Below are 26,012 nucleotides of genomic sequence, written 5' to 3'. Positions count from 1 at the left end.
TTCCGAGTCGGGGCTCAGTGGGATTTTACCCGATACTACCGTTAAACGGGGCTTTTGGTCGCACCCGATTTAGTGGTCGTAACAATAAAACTTAACATTTTCCATTTAAATGGAAATGTGTGTTATGTGTTTTTATTTCCTTTTATCACGACTTAACGGCATATTAATGTGAACCAATGGAATGTTTATTAAATTGACGCCCTCTAATTAACGGAACTTTTATACAGTGGAATATTTCGTTAATGGTAACGGGGAAAATGTAACGGGACAACTTGGGTTGTCACATCATCCCCCCGTTAGAGGGAATTTCGTCCCAAAATTCAGGTCTAGGCAAGGAAGTAGGTATGAATAGCCAAGCGGAGGTAAGAGAGTACCTCCTACACGGTTTGTCCTCGCATTCCCAAGTGAACTCTAGTCTGTGTTTGTCATTCCAACAAACCTTCACATACGGGATGCGGATTCCGTATAGTGTAGCTAGTGGGTTCCGATTGGTGTACCTATGAAGTCAAGGCTCTCAATGGTTCCTATCAAGATGTATGTGGCACGAAGAGTGTTGTCGGGAAATCACATATGAAGTCTAAGAAGTGGATCGATCGGGTGTTACGCTCTCTCCTTGAGGTCGAAGATTTTATTCCCACTGATGATATAAGTGGATTTAGGAGTATATTAGATTTGTCGTTTCAAATAAAATAAATACAAATCCGTAGGTGATACGATATTTAATACTAAATGGTTGACTTGTATCTCATATGAGATCCGATAAGCTAGGGTATATTTGTAATACTAGCTATGGGGCGCCATAAGTACCAATTAAATGGTTGACTTCTAGAACCATTTATTGGACTAGAGAGCGTGTGGGGGTGGAGGGGGGAGATGGAGAGGGAAAAGGAGATAATAGTGTTACGTAGGTTTGAATGAGTGACCAAATTTGCACATTGGTGATCGTCGGACCAGGGGTGTTATGAAAACCAAACGTTAAGAACTAAACATGTAACTTACTCCTCATAATAGATACTATCGACGAAATAAATCATCCCATGAACTATAACGAAAAACAAAATAGAAACTTTATACAACAGTTCGATTATCCAACAGTTTTACTCAATTTTTCTATCTAATTACAAACTTTAAATTAAAAATTGTCGTTTCATAAACAATAACTCAAAGTCTTAACATTTACTTATGAAATAGGAAGTGGAGTCCCATCCCACATCTTCAAACAGTCAAGCAATGGATCAATCAATTTTCCAGCCGATATCGCGGAGAACACCTTATCAAACTCCTCTCCAGGTGACATTGTCTTCTCTCCAGTCAAATAAGAAGTTCCAAGTTCTTTTCTCACAAATTTATACAATGGGTACGATCTACATTTCTCAATTCGATTAAAAATCGCCAATTTTCCACCTTCATGAGCAACCCTAACGCTTTCAACTTCTTTTGGCAAAAGGGCTTTGAGTTCATCCTCGAAAGCACCAATCTTTTGGAAGATTGAGGTACTTGAGTCCATTTCCGCTTCACCATTTGCAAGTGCATGACTAACCATAACTTGTCTTAGCTTTTGCATGAGAGGATAAGTTGCACTACACGGATCATCAATGTATGAAAATATATGCTCCCGATCTACAATCGTAAGCATGTCTTTTTCACAAAATCGAGATGCATGAAGCTCACCAGTAGGCCTAGTGGTTAAGACCTTTTTCGCAACTTGGCTAACCAAATTCTTTACACTCGACTTGAGGTTCTCCTCCAAGTGCCTCAAGTCAACTGCTTGGCATAATGCCACCAAGTAAGTCGTCGACATCAATTTCAGAATCTCAACAGCTTCAGCTGTTTTACGTGAAGAGATTAACCCGAGTGAGTTAACATCTTGATTATGTTGCTCAGCACTTTGGACGTGATTGGTTACAGGGTTAGCAAGGAATTGTAGTTCCGAACAATACGCTGCCATTGCAATCTCAGCTCCTTTAAATCCATAATCAAGACTTGGATTTCGTCCTCCAGAGAGATTAGATGGCAACCCATTGTTGTAAAACTCATTTACAAGCTCCGAAAATTGAGCAAACATGAGTTTACCTATCGATGCTATCGCTAACCGAGTATTATCCATCGAAACACCTATCGGGGTACCTTGAAAGTTTCCTCCATGAAGTGCAATATTTCTTGACACATCAATCAATGGGTTATCATTAACTGAATTAATCTCCCTCTCGATTGACTTTGTAGACGTACGTATCACTTCAATAAGCGGACCTAACCATTGTGGTGAAGTACGAAGAGCATAACGATCTTGTTTTGGCTTTTGAAGTGGGTCTATGTCGTGTATCCTTTTCGCTTCTTTAACGTAGGAGCTACCATCCAAAATGTGTTCCATTATCGCAGCTGCTTCAATCTGGCCAGGGTGATGCTTGAGTTTATGTGTCAGATGATCAGTAAACTCGGGTTTTCCTTGCATGACTTCAGCAAAAATGGCGGATAACACCTCCGACAAAACTGCAATGATATTAGCTTCGAAAAGAACCACAGATGCCATCCCCGACCCCACAGCTGTCCCGTTGACTAATGCAAGTCCTTCTTTAGGTTGTAAGTCAAAGAAACCGGTGTTGATACCGGCATGATTGAAGGCGGAGGTTGCATCAATCAATTCTCCGGTGGGACCAATAGCTTTGGAATTTGGGCGGCCGGTCAAGAGTCCGGCAATGTATGATAGTGGCACAAGGTCGCCGGAGGCTGTGATGGAGCCACGAAGGGGTAGGCATGGGGTGATGTTGTGGTTGAGAAACTTTGTAATGGCTTCCAAGATTTCGAATCGGATGCCGGAGTAGCCTTGGAGGAGGGTGTTTATTCTGACTAACATGGCGGCTCTTGTGGTTGATTGCGGGAGTGTGTGGTCTGATGATCCCACCGCTGTATCAAAGATACCGGCGTTCAAGAATCTGAAATTGGTCACATTAAATCCCAGTTAATTTAAAATAATTACTATTAGAGTAAATTATTGAAATGGTCCCTTTGGTTAGAATTACACGTTTGGTCCCTAACTTATTTTTTACATTCGGATTGTTCATATGGTTTGATTTTGTTGGTTTTTCGTCCCTTACATACATAAAATTAGAGACCAAATGTGTAATTTTGACCAAACTTTAGGAATGAAAAACGAAATAAAATCAAACTACAGGAACAATTCGAGTGCAAAAAAAAAAAGAATCAAACGTGCAATTTTAACAAAACCATTTCAATAATTTATTGGGTACATTATTGTCATTGGGTGTTAATGATCATGCAACAATTTCATTGGGTACAGTATTGCAGCAATTTCATTGGGTACAGTATTGGATACCAATATATGTTTCAGATATTGTATCATAAGCACAACTGTTCTTGTTTTTCTTATAAAAGATATGTCATATATTATAATCAGAAATGGTTTATAATAATTTTTGCAATATATAATTATATTACTGAGATAGTTTGTGTTTTATTTTTTTCCTTTTATTTCTAAAATATAATAGTATTTTTTACTATCCTTGTTATTAACGCATTTGTTTACTTCTAATATAATACACAACAAAAACATAGTTTGATGATAATGTAAAAGTATGTATATGATATCTCATCTTCAATATTGTGCAGAATAGTTAAATGTTGTTTAAATACGGGAAATGGAGAAAATATGATTATTGCTTTCTTTTAGAAAGTATTAAATACGTATTATCATAGTCAGAATTTAATTACTTAACTTTCACGTCTAAGACCATCCACTGTATTATTGCAAATGGGTTGTATATTGCCATATATGATTTAGTTTTGCAAGTTTAGAAAGACCTATAAGTCATGTTTTGAAAACCGGACCGGACCGGCCGGTTCGATCGGTTCAACCGGGAACCGGTCCCGGATCCGATTCTTAAATGCCAAAAAACCGGTATTCATTTGAACCGGTGAAAACCAGTAAAAACCGATTGAACTGGTAATAACCGGTACGGTTAAACCAGCAAAACCGGTCAAAACCGGAAATTTAAAATATATATATATATATATATATATATATATATATATATATATATATATATATATATATTTTATTTTTTGTATTTTTTATATAATTAAATATAATTATGACATTATCCGGTTTTCCCGGTTTTTGAGACCGATCTGACCAGTTGAACCATCGAACCGGTAAGACGACCGGTTCGGTCTCCGATCCGGTTTTCAAAACATTGCCTATAAGGCCCACTCTTTCTTTAATTATTATATATTATTCACATCATTTCTACTCTATAGACAACTATATAATTTAAAATATATAAAACAATTTTTAAACTTGTAATGGGACCATTTTAGGAACGATGTTAGTTCTTGATAGAGGTCATTGTATACATGTTGGGAAGGTGGGTCACTAGATCCATCTTTATTTATTTAATTATTTTCTTCACAAGTAATATATAAACTTTATTTATAAACCACCTAAAATTTTATAAGTAATCTACCTTAAATTGTTAAGATAAAGAAGTTCATATAATTCATGACTTTTAAAATTCATATTTTATATCTCGACAGCTAAACCTGATAACATTACCATTGCCTTTCAGGTTCTCAACTTTACAAGAAAACAAGAAAATGTAGGCATGCAATGTAAGAACCTGAAATTTAGAAATATTTGATTTTTAATCAAATATTGAAAAAAAATGGCAAAATGATCATTTATGAGAATTTAGAAGGGTTATGAAGTTGTGTGTTCATGAAAATAACCAAGATGAGTTTAAGTCACTTAGGTTAGGTTAGACAAGTAAGTTCAAGAAAGAAATGCAAAAAAAGATGCATTTTGGTCGAAAGGGTATAATAGTGAATTTTATGCTTTTTAGGCCAACTTTATGACTTAATAGATTAAGAACCATATTAAGTCACTAAGAAGTGGCTTAATGGAGTTGTTGATCTCATCCCCACCTTTGTGTGGATATAAGGTTTGTAGGAAACAGGTTGGAAACAAAGAAGTTATGCAAGTTTAATGATTGGAAGAAAATGTCCCAATGTTGAAATTTGTGGAATGTTGTCACCATGACATGAGAGAAGCTTTCGACGGGGTGATGACGCTACAAGAATATATATTTAATCTTTTAAACCTCTATTATCAAACCTATTTCACCAAACTCGATTGGGAGCTAATGAAGGCGATTTTAGAGTCAGAAGAAGGCTAAAAGAAGCAAGAGATGGAATCTAACAATGATTTTCATCATCTCTCCATTAATGTAAGATTTCTCCATTTTGGTGAAATGTTTAGTTTGATCAGAATGGTTGAATGGGTCGAACTATATCTTGATTATGATATTATTGAGAGTGTTTAGACTCTTTAATCAAGCTTTGTAAGTGATTTCTATAGTGAAATCAATCCGATGAGAGTTAGGTTTTGAAACCCTATCTAGTAAGGATTATGATTAATACATTAGTGATCAGAGGGTAATGAATTAGGTAGTATGGGATGCTTAATTCAATGCATGAATTAGATTTAGAAGTAGAAATTGTGAAGTTAGAATTATGATCCATTAATTAACCATTTTGATATAAGAAGGTCGTTAAGCTCTGAATAGGCGAAGACATGTTCTAAGGGACTTGACATATTGCATGAATAGGTCTTGAGCAATGAAGATTTATAAAGATGCATCAATAGGAGAATGGAGCGAAAGAGTAGTTAGTCTTCAGTAATTAACAAGGTGAGTTATTATTCAGCCTCACTAGATTTTTTGTGTATGTATGTTTATGTTTCTCTCTTTCTTTCTCTCTCTCTCTCTCTATATATATATATATATATATATATATATATATATATATATATATACACACACACACACACATATGCGTATATGTTGATCTTGAGACACTAGTGAATGACCTTAAGTTATTAGATGAAGATAGATTAAAAATATACATTTAAAAGCATGTATCTAAATATGTACGTATATTTACAGTATGTATGAGGTATACATTTAGAAACATATAGTAGAGCATGTATGTAAACCGAGAGTATGTATGTATGGTTAGACGAGAAAGGTATTTGTCAATACCCAAAAGATGGTAGAAATAGAAATAGCATGAGATGAACTATAACCAAATAACAAAGTATGTATACCTATGTAAATGTAAATGGTATTGCGTCGAATACCTACGAGATATAAGAAGAATTATATTAAGAACTTAATGAGTTAAATACTAGATGAGTATAAAAGATCTCTTGATGAGATAAAGGGATAAAATGTCCATGGAACATGTGTAAATAAAGAATAAGAGAATAGTAGAAAGATTATTCTTTTAGGAATGAGATTATTTTCATTCAGAAATGAGATTATGATTTCTATGGGAATAAGAGCATGATTCTTGTGGAAATAAAATTGTATTGTTAAAGAAGATAAATGAAAGGTTTCATGAGTGGAACAAGAAAATGTAGTTCTTTTAAGAACTTAGATGTACTCCGTGAAACATTAAGAGTATATAAAATCCATGAGCTATTCAAAATAAAAATAATAATGATTAAGGATCCACGAGGGATCATAAGAGATAGGAGTAAGCCCGAATGAGTACACCGGGTAATGTTAATTGGATCTTATTTCCCTTATAAGATAGATGAGATTGTAACATGAAATGGGACTGTTAGTTCAAGTTGAGAATAGAGAGATGGAGTTTGAATAGAGTATGAGACAAACATACTGAGAGTAACAGATGTGTGAAGAATAGAGTAAGAATATGAGAATAGAATGCATATATATATTTTAAGTAGAATATATATACTATGAGATGAGCCTGACAAGAGGCTAAGAGAGAGTATGACATGATTATGTAAAGAAGCTAATACAGAGTATGAGATGAAGAGTAAAGATTAGACAATAAGAGTATAAGATAAAGTAAGATATAAATACAATGAAAATGCATGAGAAAAATATTAAAAGAGACAGATGTGATGAGAAAGAATAGTAAAGTATACTATGAGAATAAAAGACTATATCATAAAGTATGAGAAAGAAGAGAAAAGAAAGAGTTAAAGGAAAAATCTCTTAACAAGAAATAGATTAGAATATATAACTCACTATGAGAAAGAAGAATATATATTGCATGTTTTGCAGGTTCATATAGCAATTCTATTTTAGTAAATTCATGTTTCGAAAATAATATTTAAAAAAAGATTTTTTTTTGATTTTTTCATTTATTTTGCATTTTAAAATTATTTTTAGAATATGTACAGTGTAATATTCTATTTAGAATACTTTACGTATTTTTCAAAAAAAATAGAATTTTATTTATTTATTTTTTATTTATTTTATTTAATTCAAGTTCCGAAAATAATATTTAAAAAAAGAATTTTTAGATTTTTCCAATTATTTTGCATTTTAAAATTATTTTTTAGAATATGTCAGTGTAATATTCTATTTAGAATATTTCACGTATTTTTAAAAAAAAAACGAAATTTTTTTTTTATATTTTTTTTAGTTAATTCAAGTTCCGAAAATAATATTTAAAAAAAGAATTTTTAGATTTTTCCATTTATTTTGCATTTTAAAATTATTTTTAGATTTGGTCTCACGGTCTCACAAAATTAGAATGGTCTCAAATGAACCTGAAGCTATATATATATATATATATATATATATATATATATATATATATATATATATATATATATATATATATATATATATATATATATATATATATATATATATATAGGGTTACGTTCATGTGAGATGACCTAATTTTGTGAGACCATGAGACGCATTTTTTAATTTTTAATTTTTTTTTTATTTTTTCTAGTTAATTCAAGTTCCAAAAATAATATTTAAAAAAAGAATTTTTTTGATTTTTCCATTTATTTTGCATTTTAAAATTATTTTTAGAATATGTACAATGTAATATTGTATTAGAATATTTCTCATATCTAAAAAAAATAGAGTTTTTTTTTTATTTTTTTATTTTTTTAGTTAATTCAAGTTCCGAAAATAATATTTAAAAAAAGAATTTTTAGATTTTTCCATTTATTTTTCATTTTAAAATTATTTTTTAGAATATGTCAGTGTAATATTCTATTTAGAATATTTTACGTATTAAAAAAAAAAACGGAATTTTTTTTATTTTTTTTTTAATTTTTTTTTATATATTTTTTTAGTTAATTCAAGTTCCGAAAATAATATTTAAATAATTATATATAGTTTTTTAGTTAGAATATTTTATATTTTTTTTAGTTACATATATATATATATATATATATATATATATATATATATATATATATATATATATATATATATATATATATATATATATATATATATATATATATATATATATATAGGTTCAGGTTCATTTGAGACCATTCTAATTTTGTGAGACCGTGAGACCAAATCTAAAAATAATTTAAAAATGCAAAATAAATGGAAAAAAACCAAAAATTCTTTTTTTTTTTTAAATATTATTTTTGGAACTTGAATTAACTAAAAAAAATAAAAAATAAAAACTAAAAAAAAATAAAAAAAAATCCCGTTTTTTTTTTTAAAAAAATACGTGAAATATTCTAAATAGAATATTACACTGACATATTTTAAAAAATAATTTTAAAATGCAAAATAAATGGAAAAATCTAAAAAAAAAAATTTAAATATTATTTTCGGAACTTGAATTAACTAAAAAAAATAAAAAAAAATAAAAAAAATTCTATTTTTTTTTTAAAATACGTGAAATATTCTAAATAGAATATTACACTGTACATATTCTAAAAATAATTTTAAAATGCAAAATAAATGGAAAAATCAAAAAAAAAAAATTTTAAATATTATTTTCGGAACTTGAATTAACTAAAAAAAATTAAAAAAAATAAAAAATAAATAAAAAAATGTGTTTCACGGTCTCACAAAATTAGGCCGTCTCACATGAACCTAACCCTATATATATATATATATATATATATATATATATATATATATATATATATATATATATATATATATATATATATATATATATATATATATATATATATATATATATGTTAGATAATTTTTTTATGACCAATTAAGATTATATTATATTTTAAATAAAATTCCAAAATTTTATCGTTTTTTCGGACATCTAACCAAACTTATAATACATATTTTAAAATGAGTTTTTAACCTTAAAAATCGTTTACTTTTATAACTCCTAATATTATCGGAGGTGCACTAGTTTTTGAACTGATTTTGGGTGTGTATTCTTTAAGACCATTTCGGTTATAATTAGTTCGGTTATTTTGGAAGTAAAATTGCGTTAAAATAACGGTTTTTTTAATTAAAAAAACTAGGTCAATTCGATTATTACCGAAATGGTTCCCAAAAGAATAAGTCCTGTTTTTTCGTCAGTTCTAAAAAATACTGTTTGCAAAGCCGTTCCAAACTAAAGCGATAGTAAATAGACACTGTAGACTAAAGTATTTGCCAAACAATTTGCAAAAATCAACTAATTTAAAGAAAATTAATATTTGTGCACCTCCGGGTTATACTAAGTTTTTTTGTTTTAATATTTTATCTAGTAATTAATATCGCTTTTGATCCTTATTTTCACACTAATATTGTTTATCGACAATCTTAACCATGAGAATAAAACTTGTTTCCATAGTCTATAGGATAAAGCATATCTGCCGAATGCCTATCGGAACAGAAAATCACTTTATAAACTAATAAAAGATTCATGTTATAATATTTTTATAAACATGTAACGGCAATAGTAACATTCTCAGCTAAAAGCGATTTAAGGGTTATACTCTATATTAGCAGATTTTTCTTGAAATCATAAGTTATCTATTCAATATTCTAAATGTTTTTTTTTTTTTTATTTTTTTTTATTTTTATTTGTAATTTTAGTGTCATATAGTAATCTAATAACCACCTCATGATTGCTTAACTTGGTAAGCTGCTCCCGTAGGTAACTCAAGTTAAAACCCCAGTCATGTGCAGAAGACAGTTATGAAAGAAACAAAATAATCGATGTATGAAAACTATGTTGCAAACATGTCTAGAATACGTCTTAAAAACATCGAAATTTTGTGTAAATAATTACGTCTATTGTCACTTTAAAAACTAGGTAAGAAAATCGAAAATAACTGAATGCATTTTATGTTGTAATGATCTTTAAAATTTTTACCTAATGAGCTCGTGTTGAAGAGCACCACCTTCCTTGGTTCTCCGATGAGAGGTGGCACCAAAACCGGTGGTGACTCCATAGGTATCACCACCTTTCAATATGTTGTTCATCACCCAATCACTGCTAGCTGTAACTCCATCACGAGCAGATTCCGACAACTCCACCTGAACGTCGTTCGCATGGCTAGTGGCTACAGCTGCTACTTGAGCAATAGTTAGTGTTGAGCCACCTAATTTCACCACCGGATTCCGATACTCCTCCACCATTTTCTTCACTTCATCCAGGTGGCTCCCGCTTAACGCTGCTGCCGCAACACCCCAATTCAAAGGATCGTTCACGTATAAACTCTCATTTGTGGTATGTCCATTGGAACGCTCCATTTCTTTTTGACTTTTTTGCAAAACCCAGAAATATATTGTGGAAAGAGGTTGAAATTTTGTTGATAAAATATTGAAAGAAAATTTTTTTGTAGGAAATTATGAAGTTAAAGCTATAATTTTCCGGGATTGTATGTGGGAGATAGCTATAATTTTCCGGGATTGTATGTAGGAGATGAAAGTGTTTAAATACACGGCTTATGAAGTTGTACAACAAATTTAGGTTTGGCAGGCCTAATATTATTAGGACAAAGTATACAAATTGTCCCTATACTTTGGTGTAATTTGTGATTGGTTTTTAGTTTTAGTTTTTCATTTGGAAGTCTTATGTCCTAATCCATATAAAATGGTTGATTTGTCCTTACTATTTCTTTCCTCATTATATTATTATTAATTAATTAGAAAAATATTAATTACGAGCCCTTTCTCTCTATCATGTGGGCGACCACGAACTCATTTTTCATATATATAATAAATCTTGTTTAATTTCGTAAAGCATATAATTTAAACCAACAGAGAAATCCAAAAACTATATGACAAAAGGGACGATAAAAACATAGGCGACATAAATGCACGCATTTCAACTTAAAACCTTGAATTTTCTAAATTATTAATATATTAGGTTATAGCTTTTGGAAACCATTGTTATAAAAATAATTAAATTTTTATAGTAAATTTATAATTATTAATCAAATGTTTTCAATAAATTATTAATTAAACGTGATTCTGTATGATTTTCAATATAAAAATACAATTAATTATGGACAGTCATAAACGAAAATTATTCAAGACGAATTTAAAATTTTTATAAAAATCAGGAATTAAATAAATAATTATATAACTTATTATTAACATCAATATTTTTTTAAAAATAAAAAATAATAAGAAAATGATGAGTATCATTTTTATAGAGCATTTAAAAATATATATAATTATGAAAAAATGACAAGTTTTATTAGTATAGAAAGAAAAGATATAGATGCTTTTCAGATAATAATAATAATTAGAAGGGTTACCCCCGTTATGCGGGGGCCAGAAGCTTTCAATGTTGTTTCCGAATCAATAAATATAACAGACGTAGAAAGTACAATGATGAAAAGCTCGAGCTTTGCTTCAAACCGTTTTTTTTCATGTTTTTATGAAAAAATGTAAAAGTTTAAATTGCAAGGATCAGAAGTATTAAAACGGCTAAAAAATTAGAAGGGTAGGAATTAGTAAAATTTTAGAAAATGGATCAAAGTTGTCAAACCATTAAAGTTTTGTGGCCAAAAGGGATCAAAATGTTCCTAAAGTGTCAACGACTTACTTGATTGCAAGGACCAAAAGTTGACAAACCGTTAATTTTTGAGAAAATGGATCAAAATGCTCCTAAAAAGTGTAAAAATAGATAAAGAATGAGGAGCAAAGTGCAAGGACCAATTCTGCCAAAACAAATGATAAGTTTAATATATATATATATATATATATATATATATATATATATATATAATAATAATAATAATAATAATAATAATAATAATAATAATAATAATAATAATAATAATAATAATTGGTGTATCAAGTAAAGAAACAAAAAAATCGATATATGAAAACTATGTTGCAAGCATGTCTAGAATACGTCTTAAAAACATCGAAATTTTGTGTAAATAATTACGTCTAGTGTCTAAAAAACTAGGAAAGAAAACGGAAAAATATGTGAATGCATTTTATGTTGTAATGATCTTTAAAAATTATACCTAATGAGCTCCTATTGAAGAGCACCACATTGCTTGGTTCTCCGATGAGAGGTGGCACCAAAACCGATGGTGACTCCATATGTATCACCACCTTTCAACATGCTTTTCATCACCCAATCACTGCTCGTTGTAACTCCATCACGAACAGATTCCGACAACTCCACCTGAACGACGTTCGCATGGCTAGTGGCTAAAGCTGCTACCTGAGCAATAGTCAGTCTTGCGCCACCCAATTTCACCACTGGATCCTGATACTCCTCCACCATTTTCTTCACTTCATCCAGGTGGCTCCCGCTTAACGCTGCTGCCGCAGCACCCCAATTCAAATGATCATTCATGTATAAATTCCCATTCGTGGTATGTCTGTTGGAACGCTCCATGTCTTTTTGTCTTTTTTTTTTTTTTATTATTTTTTATTTTTTTATTTTTTTATTTTGCAAAACTCAGAAATAATTTGTGGAAAGAGGTTGAAATTTTGTTGATAAAATATTGAAAGAAAAAATTTGGTAGGAAATTATGAAGCTGTTAAAGCTATAATTTTTTGGGGTTGTATGTGGGAGATGAAAGTGTTTAAATACACGACTTATGAAGTTGCCCAACAGGTTTAGGTTTGGCAGCCCGAGAGTTAGTTGGAAAACGGTGGTAACCGTCAGGTGGTCATCTAAACCGATGGCTGTTATGATGCCACGTCAGCCATTGCACTGGAGACAACTAGACGAGCGAAGGTTTTGAGAGAAGATCGAATGTCGATAATATTAATTAGAAAAATATTAATTAAATATATTCAAAATGTATTAATTAAATAAATGGTCCTTTTAATTTAGAAACCAAACCAATCCACCCCATCCTTTCCGTTCTTTGTTTTTAGTGTCAGGAAACCACATTCGACTACCACCTCCATTAACTTTCTGCCACCATCAACACTAACCTCCGACCACCACCACTATGATCCACTATAAAATCTAATAGCAAACTACCATCTACAAACAATCACCCAACACTAAGACCAAGATTTATCCATCATCCCTAAATTGGCTTCTCCATACCCACCATCCAATTCTTGTGATAGCTTGAGGAAAGATGGTGTACATAACACCAATCCAAATCAAAAAAACGAGAATGGTTCGTTTTCAACTGTAAAACCTGGTTTTGGGACTAAGAAACCTAACTATAAAAAGAGCCTCACCCCTCTAAGTTTCGGACATGCTTATGAAACCCTAGAAGAGCCGAAACTTGGAGCAACTTCCTTCATCTCTCCTCTCATGCTCTTGCATAGTGTGTTTGTGAGCCATTAGAGGTGTTACCCTTGCGACACTTGTTCTCAAAGGAAGAGATCTTCAAGGAATCCATTATTATTACAATATAACAATAAATTTATGTGTTCTAATCCCTGTTTTGTTGATTTCGAAAATAGTAGAAGCATGCTAGGGTTTTTGGTTTTTGTGTTCAATGCTTGTATGTCTAATAGAGAAAACATAGATCCAACATTTAGGGTTGCATGCACACATATGATTGTTTGCTATGTTCAAAACCCATCAGTGGCATTAAAGCTATTGGGTTTTGTTTTCAAGTAGATTTGATGTAATTAATTGAATTTAAGAACATTAGTGTAGAGTTTATTTGTGTTGCGTCATGGGCTTTTTGTATTGTATCCAGATTGGGCCTGTCCATCCGTGATTATCTAAGTAGGGTTATACTATATATATATATATATATATATATATATATATATATATATATATATATATATGCATGCATGTATGCATTGTATTCCTATGACTTTTATTACGTTTAATCTTTGTAACCCTAAACGCCTCTACAGTTGAAGTTCTTAGTCGAGCTCTTCTGAGGCGTTGAAGTATTAATCATACGACATATTCAAAGCCATATTCGTGTTTATATTTACGTTCTTAATTGTTTGCATGCATAGAATCAAACGATCCTGATTGAACTGAGTTCTAGCATTTGGTATCAGAGCAGGAGACTGTGTAATCAATACACATTCCTTCTGTAATCAGAATTCTATTAGGGTTTCCGCTTTTATCGTATAAATAGAAGCCGTCTTCCTCATATTAACGGAAACTCTGTTTTAGATAAAACCATAATCTCAAGTTTACAGGTTTGATTCTAGGAGCTCACCATGTCTCACGAAGATTTGCAAACAAATCCAATCAACATCTAAAACAGTATTGGATCTACAACCAGAATACCCAAGCTATTGAGTATCCGAAATACTTACTTGTGTGTTGGATTTAACAAGAAACGGAAAAAAATTTAGGATCTTTAGGAGGCTTCTTCCGTCACAGCGTATGCGAGAAAGGAGGGGTTTGAAAATAACAGTGAAGTCAAAGAGTCAAGAGATATTTACCTGGTCACTTATGTACGCGGGGCGTAACACAAGGGTACGCGGGGCGTACCTCAACCCCCTGAAATGTTCATTCGCGATCCGAGGCACATTACGCATGGCGTAATTAAACTTACGCGGGGCGTAATTTGTATATTTTTCAAATTTTTCCTACCCTTTGATTTAACTTCCTTTTCTTTGTAATTATTTAATTAAGGGACTTAAAACATATTTATTTATTTATTTATTTATTTTTCTTCTTTTTAATTTCTTTAGCTAATGATGAATTCACGATGAGTGATAAAAAAAATTGAGATGTCATAATCACTTATCTTTGTCAAGATCAAACAACAATGGTTGATCAAAAACCTTTGCATGCAAGAATTGGTTTGCGAAAACACCCACTTTCGGGATCCGTTAGAATATTTCCTTTGTTTTCCTTGCACCTTTAACTAGAAGTGGAACAAGAAGTGACCTAACTAGTCAAGAACAGCAAGAGCTCAGTCTTCCACTTAACCACCACAATACGCCTTGCTATACTACGCCTCATGGATTGAGTTGGACAAATCAAGAAAGTAGTAGGCTAAGCAGGTCAAGAATTCCCTAATCGCTTTCATTCTCGAAACCCATGCAAAAAGTAAAGTCGAGCAATGTGTACAATCCCAAATTCCTGCAAAATAAAAACAAGAACCTTCCCGACAAGTGAAATGATATCATCGAAAATCAAACTAAAAATAAAAACTAACTAAAAACAAATAACGAATAATCAAATAAACTAAATTAATGACAAACCGTTCCCCGGCAACGGCGCCAAAAACTTGATGTGCACAAAAGTACCCATTAATTTTAATATTTATAACCTAACAAACTTAGACTAACTATGCACTTATAGGCAGTGTACCTAGTCAGATTACAGTATAGCTTAGGTAAGTTGGGTGTCGATCACAGGGAACGGTGGATTAATTTAATATATTTAATTATAGGTTACAGGTTACACAAAAAGAATAAAAGAAATAATTCTCAAACTAACAATTAATTAACCATTCTCGATAAACTAACAGGGAAACGAATCTCTTCAGGTACTTTGGTTTAGACAAATTACACTTTAAAAACATAGACAATTGCATACACAAATTCATTTATTCATATTCACCGATTCCTAAAATGATTAGATTTGCGTTCACTATAACTAATCCTTTAGCAAGCAAGTCAATTCAAACAGTGATCAGTTGATTAAACTAACATGCTTCCTAGTGTTCAGTTCGTATCGAGCAAGACTTGTAAATATAGTTAATCAATTTAACATTTAATTAACCTCTTGTTGATGGTCATCAAACAAGGCTCACACATTAACTTACTTATTCTCAAATTAATCCTAGTTTCACATTCGTTATTTCTAGTCTTATAATCTCGATGGTCATCAAAAATCATAAGAGACAAGCAAATCAAGCAGATGTTCATACAACTCAATTCACTTAACAATTAACAAAAAATAATCATCATTAACACATGAGGATCTTTCAACAAGCTTGGCAAGATAAATTAAACACAAATATACTATTTAATATAGCAATTAGTCTAATAATCAAAGCTTCATTCAATCATAAACACAAAGTAAAAGGTTTTTACACCCAAATCAGAAACTAAATACAGAAAAGTACCACAATGGAATGCTAAACATGGTCACGTTAGCAATCCATATGATTACCGACATGTATCCGCTCTCCAATCCTTCCGATCTCCGCTCCCGTTAGCTTAACGGCCTTCCTGCCGCCTTCTAGACCCTCAAAACGGCTTAACAGAAGTTAATTGTCGACTAAATTAGGTTAGAAGTCGAATCCCCTCTCCTGGTTAGCTGAAAATCGACATTTATAGTCTTTGTAGCCGACCTAAGTACGCTGGGCGTACTTAGGTTTACGCGGCGCGTACTCAAGATTTACTTGCGATCAAGTCTATCCGGTGCAAGTCTGTACGTGGGGCGTAATCCTCTAATTCAGCAATTTAATTCCTTTAAGCTTTGAAGTCCGGTTTCCGCTTCAGTCTTTTCTTTTGTGCTTTATCGACAACGAATAGCTGCAAAACATAATTCAAAGCATTATGAGTACTTTTTAGTTCTAAAATAGAATAAATAAGGCCAAAATATTAAGATAAAGTGCATAAATATATATATAAAAATACACATATCAAAACTCTACGATTTTCGTTTAGATTGGTAAGGCTAAATATCGCTCTAACGTAAATTCACTATTTACGTCGCGCTGTGTTGTGCCGGTTCTGTCGCGAAACTTCGACATGTCATAACTTCTTCGTTATAACTCGGATTTCGGCGTTCTTTATATGCACGATTCTAAATAATCTTTCATCAAAAATTCATTTTTTTGACGCCTATCGTCTCTAAATTGACTAGCCCTGACAAAGAGTGGAACGTCATTCGCAACAAGGCTCGGTTGGTGGTAAAAGGATATTGTCAAGAGGAAAGGATAGATTATGAGGAAACCTTCGCTCCAGTAGCAAGGTTAGAATCAGTCAGAATATTCCTAGCATATGCTGCCTATAAAAACTTTGAAGTTTTCCAAATGGATGTCAAATGTGCTTTCTTGAATGGAGAACTAGAAGAAATAGTGTATGTTGAGCAACCTCCCGGGTTTGTAAATGAGAAATAGTCTGATCATTGCTATGTGATGGATAAAGCGGTTTATGGTTTGAAGCAAGGACCGAGAGCCTAGTATGAAACCCTCACTCATTTTCTAAAAATGTCAGAATTTAAGCAAGGTTCGGTTGACCCTACCTTCTTCCGAAAGAAAGAAAGGCAAACATCTAATGACAGTTCAAATTTATGTTGATGATATCATCTTCGGCTCTACGAATCCTGGCTTAATGGCTGAATTCAGAAAGTTGATGGAGACTAAATTTGAAATGAGTGTAATGGGTCCAATTAGTTTTTTCCTTGGTTTAAATATTAGACAGGGTCCAGAAGGCATCTTTATCAAACAGGAGGCATACACAAAGAACCTGTTAACAAAATTTGGCATGATAGGTGACTCTAAAGTGAAGGTTCCTATGGCATTTGGCACTAAGTTAACACCCATCTCTGGAGAAACCTGTTGTTGACATAACACTTTATCGACAAATGATAAGGTCCCTTATGTATCTTACAGTTAGTAGATAGGACATTATGTTTTCTGTTTGTTATTGTGCTAGGTTTCAAGCAAATCCAAGAGAATCTCACATGGTGGCTATAAAGAATATCTTCCGTTATCTAAAGCGAACTTCATTTCTTGGTCTCTGGTATCCTGCCAAATCAGGATTCTTTATTCAAGCTTTTTCTGATGCTGATCTTGGAGGATGTGGTCTAGACCGAAAGAGCACTACAGGTGGATGCCAATTTCTTGACGGAAAACTTGTTAGCTGGCAGTCTAGAAAGCAAATATGTGTGTCACTTTCAACAACAAAAGCCGAATACATTACAACAGCTTCTTGTACTTCTCAAGTTATATGGATTCAAAGTCAGCTGAGAGATTACGGGCTGAACATGAAGAAGATTCCTCTCTATTGTGACTCAGAAAGTGCAATAAGGATTTGTCACAATCCAGTGCAACATTCCAAAACAAAGCATATTGCACTTAGATATCATTTTATCAAGGATCATGTCGAAGATGGGAACGTGGAAGTGCATTTTGTTCGACCCTCTGATCAACTGGCTGACATATTTACCAAGGCCTTACTTGAAGTATGTTTTAATAACATTTTACAAGGTCTGGGTATGATGGAAGCAGAATCGGTACCGAATCCTCGAATCTTGCATTAAAATTAGACAAGTGAAATGGAGCGACCGCTCGGTCTATTTCGGCTCCATAATTTTCAGGAACCGAAATGAACCGATTGCTCGGTCTATTTTGGCTCTGGAATTTTACGGAACCAAAATGAACTGATCACTTGGTCTGTTTCGCTTCAGTCAATAACACTAAGGTTTCAGTCGGATATTATGTATATCTCTATTATTTTCTGTTTTTATTTTTTTTTTATTTTTCAAAAAACTTCAAAAATCTAAAAAATATTTTTTCCAGAAAACTTTAAAAATTCACAAATATTTTTTTCTGTTTTGTTTTTTTTGTTTGTGTGGTGTGTGTGTTTGTTCATTCTTTTCAATAGGTTCCAAGTATAACAGTACAATAGAGTTCAAAGCTAGGGCAGGTATGATGCTTATTTTATGAACTAGTTAAGGGTCTCTAGAAGCATGTTGCTGCATGTTGACCAAAGCCTCTAAGACTTAGAGGAAGGCCTTAATGATTCGATCAATACCTATCATTTCTTCCCAATCAGGTTGTTCTTATCTACTCGGTCTAGAGCTACCTTACTCTTCTCATATGAGTTAAGAGTTTCTCTACTTTGTCATGTTTTTATAGCAGAAGGTACTTTCAGTTCTTTCACCATCCTCATTCCATTCTCCATCCACTATCGGTTCACAAATGTAACCCTTGAGACTCTCAGTTCTTACCACTTAGGTTTATGGTTACATCAAATCTGTGTTTATGATCTTAGATACGAATACCACGTGCTGAGTGAAACCCAAAATACAACACCTATAATGAATTGATGGTGAATTTCTATATTCAAGATCTTACTGGTTACTGACTAAAACCTCTTTTTTTGCGGTCTTTTATGAATTTGTCTAAAACCAAGGCTTCTCTTCCCATAAAGATCCAATTTAGTTTTGTTTTTGAGATTTCTATAAACTCTATTGTAATTATAAAATATATCCTACCTACTTGTTCAACAGACCACATCGGTCTCACAAGTACTTCTTCCAACACTCGGTCTTATATTAAGAATTGATGTTCGGTTGAAGATAAGCCACCTTACGCCTATGTATTGAAAAGAAGCCTTTTAATGTTTCTTTACAAACACTTGATTGTATTCTCGGGAAACCACACAAGCACTTCAAGTCATTCCTGACTTTGAAGGAAGCGATTCTTGCCTGGAATCCCCTACTTTCTGTATGATAATAAGACATCACTCACATCCCATATACATTTTCTTTATTTTTTATCTCTTGTCACTCTATTGCACGTAAATTTTTAATTTTCCAACATTCTAATGATGGTATGTTTGAGTTTTATTTATCCTCTAGTGAAACAAGAGCAATTCAAGTTCGTATGGCAAGTTCTATTTCAAATGCTGATTGAGGAAATCCTTTTGGGCAAGTGAATTTGAATGGTCCCTATACGCACGAGTGCTGCCGCATACCTAGGAACACCCAACCTATCACATCGCGCTTTTTCAGGCAATGTTTTCGTCATTACATCATTATCGTCATGATTTTTCTCTCTCCTGGCAACGGTATATAAAGGGTTTCGATGATTCTTTGTCTTCTACCAGCATCAAAGTTTCTCAACTGTAAAGGCGCTTTAAACTGTTCATCTTCCTTCTTCGATCAACAATGACGACTTCTTCTTCCGCACATGATCAGACTACTTCATCGGCATTTCTTTCCATTAAGCAAAATCAGAACATGATTATCGAACTCAATTCGTTCCTGTATGATTCCTACATGTTACAAGTTGTTGAGTGTTTGAAGTATTCTCCATTGGTTCTTGCCCTAACCCAATTCGAACTTGTTCCTATGTCTCTCTTGTCCCAAGTCTACTCTTCTGCAACCTACGACAAGAACAAAGAACGTATCTACTTTCAATTTCACTCCAAAAAGGCCTCTATTTCAAAAGGGAGGTTTTGTTCTTTGCTGTATCTTGATGTGGATTCCTCTATCATCTCACCCGACTTCATCACTACTGCACAGCTATTCTCGATGCTTTATGAAATGGATTTCTAACCATTCTCTATGGTCTTTACAATGGTCTAAACCTTGATTATGGGTCCATAATATGGTCCGAAGTTGTGCAGAGTCTCAATGCTTCCACTCGTCATTCCGAAATTTCTTGCGGAAGGTTTTGGACACTCATTACAAGGACATATATCGATACTCTGGATATTCCGGTGATGAAAGATGTCATAATCGCGTCCATTGAAATGTTTCATACAAAGAAGATCATTCTTTCTGATCCAATGAAGTTTCCACATTATGGCTCTATTCTAGAGACCATGTATCGAAGTGTTACAGCCGAAAGTCAAGTGATGGCTGATTATTGAAAACTTCCTCCCAAGGAGCCGAGAGTTCTATCTCCGGAGCAACAGGCTACCTTGGATGCAGTTGACAAGCCAAGCAACCGAGGCAAAAGGGTAACAATAAAGAAGGAAACAATAGCGGAGGATCAATCTAAGCCTTCAAAATCGAAGAAGCAAAAGTCAGAGAAAGAGGCCTCTTCTAAACCAAAGAAAATCAAGAAGACGGCGAAGAGATCCAAAAATCCAACTCCTCCTAGTTCTGACAATCAAGAAGATGATGAAGAAGAGGAAACTCATCAGGAATCTCCAAGAGGTACTACTCCACCAAGGTCTCCTACTCCAATCGAATCTCATTCTCACAAACTTCCAACTCTTCCTCCATCACCGAAACCGAAAGTTATACTTTCGCTTGTTACCACATCACCCCCAACAACCTCTTTTCCACAACCACCAATTTCTTCCGTTCTATTCCTACAACCACCTTACAACTACTATAATATCCCAATCCACCACCACTACTATTCCTGAACCAACAGTAAGGGTCAACGTATCTGATACAGGGGCACCTACTGAAACCGACCCTCCAGTAATTACTAAACCTCTTTCTCCAACACACTCAATCAACTCCGGTGCCACTCTCGGTGGTGCTAATGATGAATATGACTCCACATACTTTATTCCTTACCGACTTCCCACCGATGATGATGATGAGGCTCCAATTACAAGCCAACACTTGGAAAGTATAAATGAAAAGTTGGACAAACTGCTTGCTGATAACAAGGCTTATAGTGGTGTTGTCCTGAAGGCTTTTGTGGAGACTGCCATTGGGCAATACACAGACTCAATTGACAAACCCACTAAAGCAATCAATGAGTCTGCTTCCACTTGTAGAAAGGCCTCTGTCGATGTTGTTCATACAACACAGATCTTCTTGGATTCTCTTAAAGGGAATGCCGATACGAATGCCACCAATGTGCAAGCCTCAGTGGATTCTCTTTCCAAATCACTATAGGAAGAACAAATGAAGTTTGAATCTATTCGTTCCTCCATCCAAGCTGAAAATACGTCTCTTATCAGTTCAGTTTCCTCTCGGCTGGACTCACTTCGTGTAGATATTGCAACATCGAGTGCTTTAAAGAAGACATTGCTCATCAAGCCTCTACCATTGAAGTTTAGAAAGTTCAACTTGCTCAAGCTAAGAAGGAGATTGCTTTATTAAAGGCAGAGAGAGCTGTGTTTAGAAGCTGTGCAGGGGAAGTAAAGGATATGCTCACCAACATACTTGGTGCTCATGATTCAATACTGACTCTGACCATTCGGAACCATCTTACCATCAAACTGCTTCCAGCCCTTGACCTGCTACATGAAATGAATGGTGTTTCGGAGAAGTTTGTTACTCCAAAACAAGGGGGAGAGGGTGCTCATCATGTTAAAACCGAACTGAAGGATAATGTAGCTTCAGGTTCTGGTTCCCAAACAAAGCTTAAAATTGTTAAAGATGACAGTGACAATGAGATTGAAGAAACGATTGCTGATGCTCTCAAGAGAAAGAAAAGTGATAGAGAGTTAGATGAGAATTTGAGAATTACAAAGGAAGCAGAGGATAGGGAGAGGAGAAACAAGGAATAAGAAGAAGCCTTAAACTGCAAAAAGGACTTGTTTTCCTTGTGGATGAAAGAGACATTAATCCACCAAGCGATAGAGTTTCCAAGTGTTTATTGTTTGGAACCTGTTGCTTCGTTCGATTGTGATAACTTTAAGGACTCAGAGTTCGATATGCCAATCAAAAGAAAAGCATTTGCGTTTCATTGCTTTGATTGGACTGCCGAGGTGCCTTTCCTTCATGCGAAGGTTGACCGAGAGCTTATCGATTTTTATATGAGTTATGGGCAGCCTCAGTACCTGACATGGAGTGCATAGAAAATCATAACTATCAAGGTATTGAAACCGACACTTGCTGGAATGTTTGTAAATGTGAATTTCAAGATCACTCGAGGGTCTGCAAACTCGGTGTCAATGATTTCTTTAGCAGATCTTCCAAATCTTAATCCTCACGATTGGATTCTGTTGTTCAACATCCTGCTCACCAACTCGGGGGAATATGAGCCGATTCTAGAACATTTGAAGAGGATGTTAGCTTCATATGTTCATGAGGTTGCAGGTATGGATCAGGAAATAGAGAAGGTAATGAAGAAGAAGGTGACTGTCAAGTCGACACTGAAACCAGGAGATGTGAATAAGATGAAGATTGGCAAGATTGATTCAAAACATCTTACTGTGATGTTTACTAAAGGCGAAGGTCATAAATTTTTGTTCGCTCTTATATATAAACATCTATTTTCAATGGACTGCTTAGAGCACATAATTAACATAATTCATCAGTGCAAGCAGAACTCCGAAACAGATAAGAAGAACTTCATCGACATGCTTCGGTGGTACTTCACATTTCGTCATCATCTTTTGTCCATTATTCCAAAGCTTTTTAAAATGGTCAAGAAGTCTTCTGCTGCTCAACCGAAGTAGACTTTCAGTCCCATTGACGCAAAGGGGGGAGATTTTAGAGTTTATTTGTGTTGAGTCATGGGATTTTTGTAATGTATCTGGATTGGGTCTGTCCATCCGTGATTATCTAAGAAGGGTTATACTATATATATGCATGCATGTATGCATTGTATTCCTACGACTTTTATTACGTTTAATCTTTGTAACCCTAAACACCTCTATAGTCGAAGTTCTTAGTCGAGCTCTTCTGAGGCGTTAAAGTATTAATCATACGACATATTCAAAGCCATATTCGTGTTTATATTTGAGTTCTTAATTGTTTGCATGCATAGAATCAAACGATCCTGATTGAACTAAGTTCTAACAATTAGGGTTTATAGCAATTAAACCCCAGGCCTTGGATTTTTTGCAAATTAAGGTTTCATAACACTGTTTTTCGAAAATTCCTAAGGGTTTTTAAACCCTTTTCTTTGGTCTCCATATTTTCGAGATCTAAGGTTTCCTAACCCTAGGGTTTTCAAAAATTAGGCAAGGTTGAAAGCATTGCCTTCCACTCCAAGCGTAGAATTTGAAATTAGGGTTTTTGGGTGGGTTGATATTTTTGGTATTCATCTTGTTAATCGGTTAATTAGATAATTAAAGATTTTAGTATATCCCTTCCAAAATTTCAAAATCTAGGGGGTAAGGGATTAGGGTAAATTAATTTTTTTAATTTAATAGATAATCCTTAATTGACTTAATAAATTAATTAAACATTTAATTAATAGATAATTAATAAGTCAAAGTTTTTAAATTTTAAAATTTAAATTAAAATTGTTTTAATTTTTGAAATTTTAATAGATTTAAAAACCCTAGTATTTTGAAATATTTATAATACACCCTTATACTATATGTAATACTAAAAGTTTAAATATTTAATATACGTATAAGATAAGTTAGTCGAACCACTAGTACGCCTCATTCACAAAGCTGATCTATAAGGCGGTATAAGAAAACTGCCTATAAAATGGCAGTTGAATGGGTGTCTACTCTCACCCACCGCTTTCTTGGTTGGTGGAGGGTTGTTAGCCGAACGTGTTTGATAGGACACTTAATCCTTATTAATAAGTATAATGGAATAAATAATGTAACTAAATGTTTTATTAAATTCCCAATCTTACTTTAGGAAAATGTGAATTTGATTCTAGTCCATGAACTTGCACATTGCACTTTATAAAAGTCGTTAGTGGAGCGTGTTTCGTTAACTGGAACACTAAAATGGACTTATAAAGGGTGGCAATGTGTCACACCCTGAAACCGATGGCGGAAACGTTCCGGGGCGGAGGACGTCATGTGTAGTATCACAACCAATGTACATAGTAAGCATAGTAAATACAAAACATTACATTACATATGAATAATTACATATGTTTGAAAGTAAAGTGATACATATTTTAACTGTACAATAGTTTGAACAAAAGTAAAGACGTGTCTTCTAAAATGCTCCGTCTTCTCTAAAAGATCGCGGGTACCTGTATAATGTGGACCTGAGAATACAAGCAGTTTGAAAACCAGCATGAAGCTGATGAGTTCATAACCTGTTTGTTTATGTAAAAAGATCATGTTTCCTTTGGTTGTTCTAAAAAGCTGTTATTCAGGAAAATCCCGTATTTTCTAACATGATTGTCGATATCCATAAGAGAGACCCTGATTATCACCAATACGATAAGAAAACCATAAGTTGAGATCATTGGACTACCATCCAGTACGAAAGTAGGTAATCTTATTACATAAATAAGACTATAAAAGAAAGAAAATAAATAAATCCGTGAATAAAACTATTAGTTTAATACGTATTGTGAGTCGGATAGCCATGCTAATACGACAACGAGACCTCCTTGACGTTCTTCAGGCGTCAGACGATACCCATAATTTGTCACCCCAGGCGTGCCCGCCTAACTATAGCTAGCAGTTAAGGTGTGGGATTGTCAGCCCCGAATAGATCTATTCACAAATTCCACGCTCTCCCTCTAGGAGACTCTGGTTATACTTCCAAGGAGGATTTACTGATGACCTGAAGGGTTTAATGAAGATAAATCTCACAAGCTAGTATTAAATTATTCACAGTATACTCGGTCGTTATCAAACATCTTAGTCGTTTTAAAACATAATACAGTAAAAACAATTAAATACAACGAAATTATCTGGCATGATACTTTAAATTAAACAGAGATAAATTGAATCAGACATAGTTTATCTATTAACTTTGAATAAAATCTATGCCCATAAAACAAGAAGTAAAGATCCCAAATTATTCCCATAATAATTTGATTGGTTTGATAGTTTCCTTTACTGTAATTGAAATCCATGTGGTTATATTCGATAAAACATCCTTTATGCTGCGCATAATACATAAGGGGTAAAGATATTTAAAAGTTTGCCAGATACTTATAGAATTACATTAGTTTTAGGTTTCGAAAACATTTATAGTTTGCTTGTATTCCCCCATGAAAACATTGAAAAACACGGAAAAAGGCGTAGTGGTATGAACTCACCAGTTGAGAAGTGTGTTAGTTGGATGCTAAGTGTCAGTTCGGGGCTTGAGAACGCGCAAGGTTCCTAAGTAATATGAAGAGATACATAATTTGTATCTAATTAGACCTTGATCTATTAATTAAATAAGAGTAAACACTTCTAGATGCGAAAACACTTCAATTCAAGTGTTTGGAGTGACCCGGGTAGCATCTAAGGGTGTGTAAGGCTTGGATATGGAGTCCGCTCTTCAAGAGTAAACTTCTAAAG

At 33.5% G+C, this 26,012-nt stretch overlaps 2 protein-coding genes across 2 annotated transcripts; both read right to left on the bottom strand.

Moving 5' to 3' along the window:
* Window positions 1-1,092: 1,092 nt before the first annotated feature.
* LOC145015369 (phenylalanine ammonia-lyase 1-like) lies at window positions 1,093-10,672 on the bottom strand. The gene is made up of 2 exons (XM_078973835.1): window positions 10,150-10,672; window positions 1,093-2,933 (listed from the first exon to the last, which is right to left on the bottom strand). Exons 1-2 carry the CDS (start codon window positions 10,527-10,529, stop codon window positions 1,181-1,183), a joined length of 2,133 nt encoding a protein of 710 aa, XP_078829961.1. The 5' UTR covers window positions 10,530-10,672; the 3' UTR covers window positions 1,093-1,180.
* A 1,601-nt stretch (window positions 10,673-12,273) lies between these two features.
* Window positions 12,274-12,642, bottom strand: LOC145016538 (phenylalanine ammonia-lyase 1-like). Its single transcript, XM_078974822.1, has one exon. The coding sequence runs from the start codon at window positions 12,640-12,642 to the stop codon at window positions 12,274-12,276; it is 369 nt and encodes a 122-aa protein (XP_078830948.1).
* Window positions 12,643-26,012: the final 13,370 nt, after the last annotated feature.

This window comes from Lactuca saligna, chromosome 9 (genome assembly GCF_052625555.1).
Source record: "Lactuca saligna cultivar CGN05327 chromosome 9, ASM5262555v1, whole genome shotgun sequence".
NCBI classification, from domain to species: domain Eukaryota; kingdom Viridiplantae; phylum Streptophyta; class Magnoliopsida; order Asterales; family Asteraceae; genus Lactuca; species Lactuca saligna.
The sequence above is the reverse complement of the archived record's forward strand: the minus strand, read 5'-3'. Positions and strand labels throughout refer to the sequence as shown.

What these genes read in the sequence shown, in the direction of transcription:
- LOC145015369 (XM_078973835.1), bottom strand. Translation starts at nt 10,529, where the DNA reads ATGGAGCGTTCCAATGGACATACCACAAATGAGAGTTTATACGTGAAC. An exon ending in CTTCAACACGAGCTCATTAG is followed by an intron (nt 2,934 to 10,149) that starts GTAAAAATTTTA and finishes GACCAATTTCAG; the next exon opens with ATTCTTGAACGCCGGTATCT.
- LOC145016538 (XM_078974822.1), bottom strand. Translation starts at nt 12,642, where the DNA reads ATGGAGCGTTCCAACAGACATACCACGAATGGGAATTTATACATGAAT.